Raw genomic sequence first — 13,419 nt, 5'->3', positions numbered from 1 at the left:
CATACATCCTATAAAAGCTTCTAATGGCAAATTTTCTACTTCATGTGAGAATTTTTCACTGGTTGTACTTTTTTTTCACGCTTTAATAACAACCCATGGCATTTTTTTTAGCACTTGTCGGATCTGCCAGTTGAGAGATGAATATTAGCACCATCCACAGATCTTCTGTCAGACAGGAATAGTTAAAGGAAACTTCTGACACTCAGTGCTATTAAAGTGAAAAAACTGTGCAGCCATGACAAGCACCAAACCTCAGAGTTTTTAATGCAGCCAATGTTGCCACCACTTGGACATTATCTGAAACTACATGTTGAGGTCCTGCCTGTTGCAATCTACAATATAATGAATTTACTGAAGGGCAATTATGCTTTTTATGCTGAACTCATATTACACTTCATTTCTGACAGTTCTCCAAATTCACTATTTTAAATATCACATTTTACATAAAAGTTGGAATTCAAAGCAAACAGGCTAAGCCTTCATGTCATGTTAAAGCAGTTGGTTATTAATTATTTATGATTGATTTCAGAAATATGGTGTCAGTTTCATAGTTTAAATGTAGCAAAAGTACTTAATCGTTTGTTAACAAGAATGCAAATGTAATATTTTCTCCTCACAAGATTGCATCTTTGCACGGTTATTGTCAACAGTATTTACATTTTGTGTGACAATGTCGACATTATATGCAATGTATTGTATAAAACATTATTGTGTCTGTGCAAATACTTCACATAGCGCATGAAATCAGCCGTCATTCAAAGGCATGATGAAATGAGGTCGGACCGGTTTTTAGGTTGATGTCTCGTGTCATGCACATAAAAAGTAATGAATTTAATAAAGACAGCTATTCCGATCATCAGTGTGAATACACCCTGGGAGGGAACCAAACTATTGAACGTGACTCTTTCAATGAATGTTCTTGTGAAATTAGGTCACTGAAAAAGCCACTCAATGGAGGATAATACTGCCAACGATCTGATGACTAATGCAAAACAAATTCAAGCGCAGGGCAGATGCGCATGAAAGGAGTAAGGCAGATCTAGTTCATAGATTAAAGATTTAAGTTCTTTTCTCATGCACTTTTTTCTAAAACAGCAAATGCTTTATTGCAAATCACAGAGCTGAATGACAGATTGCAAGAATAACAAGATAGTGCATGTGAAATTTCAACTGTGTTTGACATTTAGGATTGATTTTTATGAGGAAAATGGAAGGTGCCTGAACATGTTAACATGTTTTAGAGTGATTATTAAAATTACATATATCATGCACATTTATATATATAAATAAATAATGTATAAATTATATTTTCTGTAATCAGAGATGTGGTAAAAAGGTGAAAAAGTCCAAATATTATAAATAAATAATAAAATTATTAATTAAACTGGTTAATTTAAACACTCTCATTAATTCAGCTTGTATAAGTGAATTATTGAATTGTTTGTTCACAAACATTACCTTATTCAGCAACAAACTAAGTGACTGTTTTTATGAGAGAGTCTTAATTATTTGTTTGAGTGGATCATTGGAATCATTCGTTCTACTGATTCATCCAAAAACTTTGATTCAGTCAGAAATGAAGCAAGTGACTGTCTTTGTCATTTTACAACCAATTTGTTTAACAAAAATTGATTTTTGTATGAAGTGGCTGTCTTTAAGAGTGACTCACTGAATTTGTCATTCAAGTGATTCGTTTAAAAGCACTGATTCAGGCTGCGTCCGAAAGCTCTAAAAAGCTGCCTTCGGAGGTAGGCAGGAAGGCATCAAGGCACATCTGAATCCAAATTCTCTTTCACTTCCTGTCTCCGGAGGTACCTTCTTCTGATCGAATTTTGAAGGCAAAATAGATGTATCCGTCACTGCTTTTGGTATCCCACAATCCTGTGCGTTCCATTGCATGATGGTTGATGGATATTTGCGTTTTCTGACAAATTCTGACATTCTATTTTGTTGTAGTTCATTAAACCATTACACTGCCTCAGAAGCCTGTCTGAAATCAGTTTCATGAGGTGCCTTCGTGCAAAAACGCTGCCTGCAAAGTCATTGCCTCATAAGGCAACGAGGCAGCAAGTCAGCTTCTTAAGCTTTCGGGCGCAGCCTCAGTCAGGAATGAGACAAGTGGCTGCTGTTATGAAAGGGAAGTGTGGCCAAGTATGGTGACCCATACTCGGAATTTGTGTTCTGCGTTTAACCCATCCAAGTGTACACACAGTAGTGAACATACACCCGGAGCAGTGGGCAGCCAATGCTGCGGTGCCCGGGGAGCAGTTGGGGGTTTGGTGCCTTGCTCAAGGGTCTCACCTCAGTCGTGGTATTGAGGGTGGAGAGAGTGTTGGATATTCACTCCCCCCACCTACAATCCCTGCCGGACCTGAGACTCGAACCCACGACCTTCGGGTTACAAGTCCAACTCTCTATCCATTAGGCGTGAGTCATTGTATCATTTGTTCAACCGATTCATTAACAAATATTAACTCATTCAGCAACAAATTAAGTGACTGTCTTTAAAAGGAGAAATTGAATTGTTCATTCAACCGATTCATTTAAAAATGAGGATTTAGTCAGGAACGAAGCGAGCGACTGTCTTTACGAGTGAGTCATTGAATCGTTTCTTCAATTCTTTCAAAAACGATTAATTCATTCAGTAGCAAAGTATGTGACTGTGTTTATTAGTCATTGAATTGTTTGTTAATCCAACTTTTTCAAAATATTACATTTCTTCAAGAACAAAGCATGCGACTGTCTTGAATATTGAGTCATTGAATCATTTGTCCAGCCAGTTTGTTTAAAAATATTAATTCATTCAAAAACAAAGCATGTCTTTACGAGTGAGTCATTGAATTGTTGTTGTTTTTTCTCAAGATCTGGCCAAAAACAATGATTCATTATTATTATGGGTAATCAAAAGTTCATTTTTTGGTTTTAGGAGTCCCCAACAACAGGTTGACATGCATGTAAGGTCAAAAAACACTTTCATTGTCTTATAATATGCATTTTATTTTTACCTTACTTGTTCAACGACTCCAGACACCACTACTGTGTATTGCGTGGAGAGACTGATTTATTTGGAGCTTTTTTCGTCGATGGGTTCATATATATTCCAGACCATGTTTAGACAAGGAAGCCAAGACTTATTCCTTATTAATTCTTCAGATATTAAAAGCAGGGAATGTGTCGAATCAGTTATATCCATTACTTCTGTATTCTGAATCTTGCATTCGATGATGACACACACAAACCAGGATGAAGACGAGGGAGCTGACTTTGAGAGAAAAGCAAGCAATTTGGATGCTAAAAGAAAAGAGGAAGTCAATTAGAGCTCTAGCAAAAACAAAGGGCATGGTGAAATCAAGAGTTTGGAAACGACCAGCAACCAACAACTACCTGATCAGCTGAGAAAACAACAGTAGTTGATGACAGACAAATCATAAAAGCTGTTAAAATGAATCCTAAAAGACGTGTCTGTAAAATCACCAACAACTTCCAGAAAGCTGGGGTGATGCTCTGACAATCTACTGTCCTCAGGAGACTTTGACACAGAATTACAGATGCTACACAGCAAGATGCAAACCTCTGACCAGCACCAAAGATAGAAAGGCGAGATTAGAGTTTGCAAAAAAGCACAAAGGTGAGCCAGAAGAGTTTTGGAACTGTGTTTATGGACCGATGAGACAAAGATGAACCTTTATCTAAGTGATGGGAAAGCAAAAATGTGGAGAAAAAAAGGGAACTGCAATGATCCCAAGCATACAGCCTCATCTGTAAAGCATGGTGGAGGTGGTGTCATGGCATGGGCATGCATGGCTGTCTCTGGAACAGGCCCTCTCAACTTTACTGATGACTTAATGTATGATGACAGTAGCAGAATGAATTTGGAAGGGTACAAAACCATCTTGCCTACCAATATTCAAGAAAATGCCACCAGATTCATTGGGAAGTGCTTCATATTGCACCAAGAGTCTGGTGATGTCTATGGGTCACAGACTCACTGCTGTGATTGTGTGCAAGGGATCTGCAACTAAATAATAGCTTTTAATCTTTTATAGCTGTCTTATGTTCAACTGTCCCAATACTTATGCTCACATCAATGAGTGGGATGAACTCTAAAAATGCTGTTCTTTTTATTTGGTAAAACATGTATGTGTTGAAACGGCTAATAATAAAATGTGACATTCTGTAATTTTGTCTCATATTCATCTTTTAATCATATTAGCAAATGTCTTGACTCCACAGCCAACAGAGCAATTTTGTCTTTACTGTTCCAGTACTTATGGAGGGCACTGTACATGTCGGAGAGAGCTGTATGGTTTTTTAATTCCTGCATAAAGCACTCATAAACAAACTCTGTCTTTTTTGTAATAGTAGATTATAAAACTTTACTAATTGTAGATTATAAAACTTTTATAACTTCATTATTCCATTAAATCCTTTCCCTTACCCAGCAGGGTAAAACACAGTGCTAAATGCAAATAATATAATGCAAATAACCATATAGTCATGCATGCATTAAATAAACAGGCTTACTAACTGTCATTGAAAGAAAATGGAAATGCTTCCAATGTTTGTTTGTTTTTTCATCTGTCACTTGGAGCAAGCAGGTCAGGTTAGATAAATGTCAGCATGGACCAGTTGTGACATGCCATTGTCCTCAAAAAACATTAACAAAAGTGCACAAAGAATAAAGAAATGACTACTACATTCATTTCAGGTTCACTGATTGCAAATTATTTTACAATGCTGTCATAACCAAAACTGTTCTTTTTCCATGTTATGGTCCAGTTGTGGTCAGTTTTGCATAATTTTGGTCTGATTTTAAAGCGTTCATCCGAATGGACACTATTTACTTAATGCACATTCCTTTTCTTATTGTGAACGATTCATAAATGCATATTATTTCAAATATAAACACACTTAAATTAGTGACCTTTCATGTTAAAACTTGCTGTTTCTCTAGCCAATAGAGTGCTGCAGTGATTATATATTTTTATAGGTTGATCCTGAACGTTGCATCACCCTGCTTCCAATATACAACAACATCTTTGGCTTTTGAGATATTGCAGGAAATATGCACTGTGGCCAACAAATTTTGGATATTAAACACATTTTGTTCACAACTTTTTTTATCAACTTTAAAGCCTAAATACAATTGCCAGAAGTATAAAGCTAAGCATAGTCTAAAAACAAACTAAACTACGTTCACGTGACTTTAACATCACCACCCATTAAGCTTCAACAACGCTTTCAGACTTAAATTACACACTTTCCCTGAAAGTTTGAGTTAGAATAGTTTGCAAGTGTGTGAATAAACACAATTAGGCTGTTAAAGCAACTAGTGAGTAAATGAGTTCACCTGTTTGGCATGATTATGTTTAATATCACCAACAACCTCTCATTTTGATGCTTGTTTTTAAGCACTGTTCTAGTGCTTTAAACAAACCACAAGCAAATCAAATCAACAGCTTAATAGCTATTTCCCAATCTCAAACATCCTGTTTCGTTCTCATTAATACTAACCATCTGTGCTAGTGGAAACATGTTACTCTGAATGGTCTGGAAAACGCATTACTGGAAAGTCGCGTCACAATTGTCATATATTCCTACAGATCCTCCAATGAAAACAGCTGTTTGGCAGGATCAACTCGGCATTCTGGTTCAATCATTGAAGAAGTGTGTGGCAGAAGTTGCGGAGAGAGCGAGGCGCTCTGTGAGCTTCATCCTGCTCCAGGAGGCGGTGTGCAGCACGGCCCAGGGCCTGCAGCTGCAGCAGAGACGGGACGCTGTCTTCAGCCAGGCAGTGAGTAACCACACTCAAACTATCCTGGCCTTCAGTTTAGTCAAGTGTGTGTTGAAAAAATGTTTTTTTTCACTTTGAAAAATTATTCCAAACTGTGTTTAAATCAATCTCTCAGCATTGATATACTGTCATTTGTTAAGTTGTTTATGCTTCACATTTTATTGTGACAAGGTGTTTGTGAAGATGCATGTGTTGTGTATCTGCAGCTGGCTGCGCTGGCGTGTGGGTTTGTCATGCGATTATATGCAGGTTTGGAGGATAAGGGATTTCTCAGACAGCTGCATGCCGTCGGGCTGGTGGCCCAGTTTGAGAGCCTGTTGAGTACTTACAGTGAGTATCCTCCATCAGATATGCAATCACACCAAAATAACCTGATAAATGCAGTAAAATCAACTTTCAAGATAAACGTGCCCATTGACCGCACATTTGATATGAAATGCCAAGTTTTTACATTGCTTGGCAAACACATAGCCCTAATGTTAATATAATGAACTACACTGTGAAAAGATATAAAGTAAAAATAATACCCTGTATTTTAAATGCATTTGTTTTGTGCCAAGTATACTACAAATTAGGGCTGCCCTTGACTAAGAATATTTCTGATAGACTAGTAGTCGTTCATTTTAAGCATTAGTCATAATTAATAAATAATGTGCCTTTAATTGCCTATATAGCCTAATAAGTGCTCGAGCACACTCATAAAGCTTGCCACAGTGCACCGTCAGAAGTAATGATTATGAATGTGTCGGGAAAAACAGTAAGGAGACTGCATTCAAATTTTAATAATTCATTGATAAACTAGTGCTTTCTTTGTGTTCGGCTTAAGAGATGAAGTCGGCGACACCGACTCGTCATCTCCGCAGTAGTGATGCGCCTTTATGCATGTTTCATACGGTTTACATAATCTGAGAATATTTGTTTTCCATTTGAATTGGTTGCTTTGAAAGTACACATTTCACTCTCTATAGATATGTTTTCATATCTGTAAGGCAAGTATACAAAGTATTTCTGAGTTTCGCGCTCAATTTCACAGAGACTGAGACAGCAGAAAGTGTGTCCTGTTTGCTTTCATTATTTTACAAAAGCGCAATGTTCATGATGGATTGCCTGAGGGAAGACACTGTTCCTGTGCCTGGCCGTTCTGGTGCTCGGAGCTCTGTAGCGTCGACCAGACGGCAACAGTTCAAAGAGGGAGTGTGCTGGATGTGAGGGATCCAGAGTGATTTTGCCAGCCCGTTTTCTGTGTGGTGCACTACATTGGGGATAGGGAACAATTCATTGTAAATATGCTTTCCATTGGGGCGAATGAAGTCTGGTTACCACATTTAAAAAGGGGCGGAGCTCGATATACAGTATGGCGCTCTGTCTTCCTGTCTTCAGTGGACCTGTATAGAACAGTTTGAACTGTTTTATAAAAAAAAATAACTTACTACTGTTTTGGCACTCCGTACATGTGGTAAAATGACTGTAAATCAGCCTCAAGACGCTTAATGCTTCATTTTGCACTTTAGTTCTCTGCGTATAATCGCTGTTTCCCGCAGCAACCAAACTTTGAAATAAACACACTTCCAGCTGTACGCGTGCCTTAGATCGCAGATTACAGTCAAGTGCTTGAACATGCATCTTAACATGATATGGGTTTTGACCTCAGTTCACCGTTCTTGCAGTGTGAAGTGCTGGAGGCTGTTGTTTTTGTTTGATGAAGTGTGTTTGAATGACTCATGAATGACTGCAATTGTTTGCTGCACTCAGAGAAAGTTAATCTGTTGAGGCAATGCTGGTGGGGAGATTACTGTGTCAACAGTGTTCCCAGGTAATGTTTAGAGAATTACGTTGGTTATGATATAATACCTGTGCCTTAAGATAGAGGTACATAAGAGGTACAGCGTGTTCCGCAATCAACATCCCTGGTCAAACAGGGTAATTAGGCGGTGTTATTGTAGTTTTTATTAACATTTTGAATTAGTTTTATCTTGTAAATTTTAGTTAAAGTTTTACTTATTTACAGTCATGGCCAAAAATATCGGCACCCTTGGTAAATATGATCAAAGAAGGCTGTGAAAATGAATCTGCATTGTTGTTAATCCTTTTGATCTTTTATTTAAAAAATTCACAAAAATCTAACCTTTCATTGGATAATAAGAATTTAAAATGGGGGGAAATATCATTATGATATGTATGTTATCCATGACTGTATATGTCATTTTTATTAGTTTTTATATTCTTGTGTAGTTTTATTAATTTTTACTTCATATTTATTTTAGTGCATCAAGTTAAAATGGAAATTAAAAAATAAATAAATAATTGTATTTATTTATTTTGTGTGTGTGTGTGTGTATACTGTATATATATTTAACATTTATTTTATTTTAAGATTTATTTATTTTTTAGTTCTAGTTAGAGTTAGAGACAAGTTTCTTATAAACCAGTTATTTTTATGTGAGCTTAACTGGTCAAGCATGGCATAACCAAATGTTATAGTCACGTATTCAATTTCCCAGCTTTTGTTATGGATGTTTTTTTGTGTGTGAGGTTTGCCTTCACATTCCTGCAGTAGTTCTGTGTTGTTTGGACACAGTCAGTAGTTCCTATCTTTCACTTTTGGTTTTCGCCCACTATTATTCTTTACTGATGAAGTCTTGCCATGCTTTGCTTATGTAGTCATTATCATTAAAGACCAAATATCTGGGCTCTTAAGTATACAGACACTCCTGCTAAACAGGCTCCTGTGATTTGTCCTTTTTGGAAATCACCCATGGCTTGTACTAATCAGTGCAGAACATATACTGAACTGATATACAATCTAGAGAATATAGACAACATAAAGATAAATTGACGATAATGCAAAGATTTTTTCCCCAAATGATATTACCCACTAAACCAATCCAACGTCTGTACAACTGTATACAATAAATGTATTTATGCATTTGTTCAATATGCATTTGGGTGCTTGCATTGCATGGCAGTTTAAGTTTTAGAACAGAATTACATTTTTACTTTAAGTCTGTAGTATTTCCTCATGTCCTCAAGCTGGTATATGCTGCAGTAACATAAATGTGTGTCACTCAGGTGAGGAAATAGGGATGCTGGAGGACATGGAGGTGGGGATCAGTGACCTGCACAGAGTGACTTTCAGGATCACAGAGGCGGCGTCTGAGGAAGCTGTCAGCCTGCAGCCCACCGTCAGCGGTAGACGGTGAGAGAGACCCCTCACACACACACAAGCATACATGAGTGAACATTCATATCCTAAAAATTCTAAAATCTCTTTCTATCTCTCATATATCACTTACTGGCAATTATTTACCATCCTATATAATAAAGACACAAATTATTAAAAACTAAATAAAAAAGTAATGGAAATAAATATTAAAGTCACTCATATTTTCCAGTTATGTACTGATATAAAATAAAAAATTTACTTTTTTATATTAATTATATTATTAAAATTAAATCTAAATAAATATTTTAATGAAATAATTAATATATGGAATTGTATTTTTAGTAAGTTATTGCAGAAAGAATTTTGCTAGGGTATTTTAATACTTCTATTCAGCATGAATGCATTAACTGGATCAAGACTGACAGTAAATACATTTTTAATGTTACAATGCTATAATATGCCACAGTTTCCTTAAAATATGAAGCAGCACAACTGTATTCAACATTGATAATAATCAGAAATGTTTCTTGAGCAGCATTATGTATATTAGAATGATTTCTAAAGGATCATGTGACACTGAAGACTGGAGTAACGATGCTGAAAATACAGCTTTGATCACAGAAATAAATTAGTTTACAATATATTCACACAAAAAGCAGTTGTAATATTTCTCAACATTACTGTTTTTACTGTATTTTGGATCAAATAAATGCAGCCTTGATGAGCATATGAAACATCTTTTAAAAACCATTACAAAATCTTACTGACCCCAAACTTGGAGAATGGTAGTGCAATGTGTTAATATATATGCATTTTGTGAGTGCAGTTGTTCTAAAATGAGTTTCAAAACGAGTCAGGAATTTTCTCAAGGAAGCTGTGGGAACATGCTGGAGTTGACAGTGTTTGGAAATGTAACCTGTTTTTGTCCCAGAGAACATTACACTGTAGAGGTGCCTCTCCCACATCATGCCTTCCAAACGCTCCCGGATGAACTGCGCGAGGGCAAGCCGCTACGCGTGCTGCCCGTGCTCTTCAACGTGGGCATAAACGAGCAACAAACCATCGCTGAGAGGTACAAGCACTGACTGATAGAAATTAAACACAATCCCTACAAGCGTAAATGCTCTGTGAAGCGTGTCTGAGCTGGAACATGATGCTTGTGCTCTCTGTGTGTCTCCCTCTCAGATTTGGTGACATATCTTTACAGGAGAGAATAAACCAGAAGAACTTTGAGATTCTAGAAGGTTACTATAAATCCTTAACCAGCACGGTCTCGTCTGAATGTAAGTTCATTATTCAAGAAACTGAGCTTTTTATATTGCATCAAGTCATCCATCAGTTACTTTTATTCAAACATTGGAAACAGTTTATTTAGAAACTAGTTATCAACTTGGTATTGTGTGATGCAAAAATGGTTGATGTCAATATTACAGTTCCCAAAAACGTTTTTACTTTCTTTTGTCAGAAGTCAGAAAGAGCTTTATTGCAAAGTATGTTTGCATACACAAGGAGTTTGTTTTAGTGTCACAAGCTTCCAGTACACAGAGACAATAACACACAGATAATAAAAAATCAGAGGAGAATAAAAATACACACGCATATGTATGTATAAATAAACAAAAAAATTGAAAAATAAATAGCAACATTCTTACTATTTCTCAACATTCTTATTACTAATTTCTCATTTATTTCTTTTAATTTTGAGGATGAACTGAGATTCACCCATAAAAAAAATAAAAAAGATTAATACTGAGACTGTCATGTTTAAACTCAAATTAACTACTGTAAAAAATAAAAATAGATTTACATTTTATTATAATGTGACTTTTATTAAAAATTGCAAAATTTATACTAGATATTTATAATATTACAAAAGATTTTTTCAGTTAAATTATTTCAAATAAATGCATTTGAGTTTGAAAATTTGAGAGTCTGTGTATGTATATATATATATCTTTAAACATGATCTGGGGACAGAGAGAAGTCTTTGATCACCAGACCTCAGATTTCGAGTATGATTGGATGGATAAAGTTGATCAGATAGATAGCTCGGTGCCAGATTATTTATAGATTTAAAAACAAAGAGAAGAATTTTTAACTCAATTCTAAGATGCACTGGTAACCAATGTAACAATTTCAGAATTGGAGTAACATGATCAAATTTATGATGTCCTTTGAGGAATTTAGCAGCGGCGTTTTGTACTAATTGGAGACGAGCGATGGAAAATTTAGAAATGCCAAGATAGAGAGAGTTGCAGTAATCCAAGCGAGTTGTAATGAGCGCATAGATAGCAATCTCTAAAGTTTTCACAGAGAGAAAAGATTTAATTTTGGAGAGAAAGCGTAGCTGAAAAAAACAGGAACTAATAACCGCATTTATATGTTTATCAAATTTAAGACTCTGATACCAGAAAACACCTAGGTTCTTAATACAGGAAGAAGTAAAAGCAGCAAGGTAGTTCAGATCGATACTTCTGTTCCCTGAATTTTCACTAGGGCCAAAGACTATAACCTCAGTTTTTGATTCATTCAGAAATAAATCAATTTGAGAGAACCACGTTTTCACTTTATCCAGGCATGCAAAAAGAGATTCCAGAGCAGCATGTTTATTTTGTTTCAGGGGTAGATAAATTTGGGTATCATCTGCATAGCAGTGAAATGATACACCATGAAAAAACAAAAAGATCCTACAGTCGACTGATTTAGTTTTTTAGACCAACTTCTGACTTTGGGCATTCATGCGACACTTGTACAGTGTTTGTGTCGTCTTGTGTTTGGAGTATTTGAGTGCAGGAATTTATTGTTCTCTGATATGTCAATCATGTCTATGGAGCGTGACGGCTCCAGATGACGAATGCTCCCAGCAGACGAATGCCAACTGCATTGCAGCATGTCACATCTTGTCTTCTTTCCATCTCTCTGTTTATCAGAAAAATAATATGTCCCCAGACTTTTCAATCTCATCTTTAGTGCTTGTCAATACAGGGACAAACATGCCCTCTTTAAACCCGTTGATGCATGACATCTCAAGTGTCTGCTCTTTTTGTCTCTTCTTTCCCAAGGCCTGCCGTGTTTTCAGACACAGACAGACATCAAGGAACTGCTTGAAACCCTCGGCCAGAATGTAGTAACCAAGAAGAGAAAGAACGTGGAGATCCTGTGGCTTGCAGGAATGGTGAGGCTGAGTTTGAGGTCATGGAGTCTGTGCAGGAAGTGTGTGCAATAACCTCACATTTGTGAAACATTAGGTTGCTGAACGAGCTTTCAAAACAATGTTACGGTCAGGAGAGCAAAGAGATTTGAATCTTATACATCATCCCCCGGTTTCACAGACAAGGCTTAAGCCTAGTCCTAGACTAAAATCTAAATTTGAGCTGTTTCAACTGAAAGAAACTTGCTCTGACTGATCTTAAAATATATAAGTGCCTTTGTTTTTCCTCAAGATGTACACCAGTAAAGTACATTTATAAAAATTACTTAAATGTCCTAATTGAACTATGGCCTAATCCTTGTTTAGTTTAAGCCCTGTCTGTGAAACCGGGCCCATGAGTTTCAAGAGAGTAATTACTGGCTTATTAAATGTGGCCAGTATATACACAACCATTGAAACGTTCCCATCTGTCACATGTCTCCTCAGATCTGTCGACGGATGAATGGTATCCGCTTCACCAGCTGTAAAAGTGCCAAAGACAGGACGTCTATGTCAGTGACACTGGAGCAGTGCTCTCTGCTGAGGGACGAGCACCAGCTCAATAAAGATTACTTTGTGCGAGCTCTGGACTGCATGCGGAGGTAAGCACCAGCAATTTCTGCATAGATCTGTTCTCCTCATATGTGCAAGTATTTTAGAAATAGTTCACCCAGAAATGACAATATGCTGAAACTTAACTCGCACTCAGGTCATCCAAGATGATTTTGTTTCTTCATCAGATTTGGAGAAATGTAAGGTTACATCACTTGCTCGCCAGTGTCTCCTATCCAGTGCCGTCCAAACAACTGATAAAAACATCACAGTAATTCACACCACTCCAGTCCAACAATTCATGTCATGTCTAGAGGACAACAGGATATGACCTTTATTACTCAAGGAAGCGTTACACTGGACTCGTATTTAACCAACACGCAGTTTTGCACTTCACACAACATTAATTGATGGACTGGACTGAAGTGGTGTGTATTTCTTGTGGACTATTGTGATGTTTTTATCAGCTGTTTGGACTCTCGTTCTGACGGCACCCATTCACCGCAGAGGGATCCATTGGTGAGCAAGTGATGTAATGCTACATTTCTCCAAATCTGTTCTAATGCAGAAACAAACTCATCTACATCTTGGATGACCTGAAGGAAAGAACATTTTCAGCACATTTTCATTTTTGCATGAACTATTCCTTTACACTTAACGTTACACTTGACATTTAACATCTAATGCTGATAATAAAGCCTGTCTTTGATGTTAACCCAA

At 36.7% G+C, this 13,419-nt stretch overlaps 1 protein-coding gene across 4 annotated transcripts in view; it reads left to right on the top strand.

The window, feature by feature from the left end:
* Positions 1-13,419, top strand: part of LOC306874178 (type II inositol 3,4-bisphosphate 4-phosphatase-like) — a 141,881-nt gene that overhangs the window by 124,175 nt on the left and 4,287 nt on the right. For all 4 annotated transcript variants that reach the window (XM_079424014.1, XM_079424015.1, XM_079424016.1 and 1 more), the window contains 7 exons: positions 5,604-5,794; positions 6,001-6,124; positions 8,864-8,990; positions 9,889-10,029; positions 10,143-10,240; positions 12,020-12,132; positions 12,595-12,749. In XM_079424014.1, coding sequence (XP_079280140.1) covers positions 5,604-5,794; positions 6,001-6,124; positions 8,864-8,990; positions 9,889-10,029; positions 10,143-10,240; positions 12,020-12,132; positions 12,595-12,749 — 949 coding nt within the window. The remainder of the gene's footprint in view (positions 1-5,603; positions 5,795-6,000; positions 6,125-8,863; positions 8,991-9,888; positions 10,030-10,142; positions 10,241-12,019; positions 12,133-12,594; positions 12,750-13,419) is intronic.

Source organism: Barbus barbus (genome assembly GCF_936440315.1).
Source record: "Barbus barbus genome assembly, chromosome: 8".
NCBI lineage: Eukaryota > Metazoa > Chordata > Actinopteri > Cypriniformes > Cyprinidae > Barbus > Barbus barbus.
Note: the sequence above shows the minus strand (reverse complement) of the source record. Positions and strands in the feature narration are given on the sequence as shown.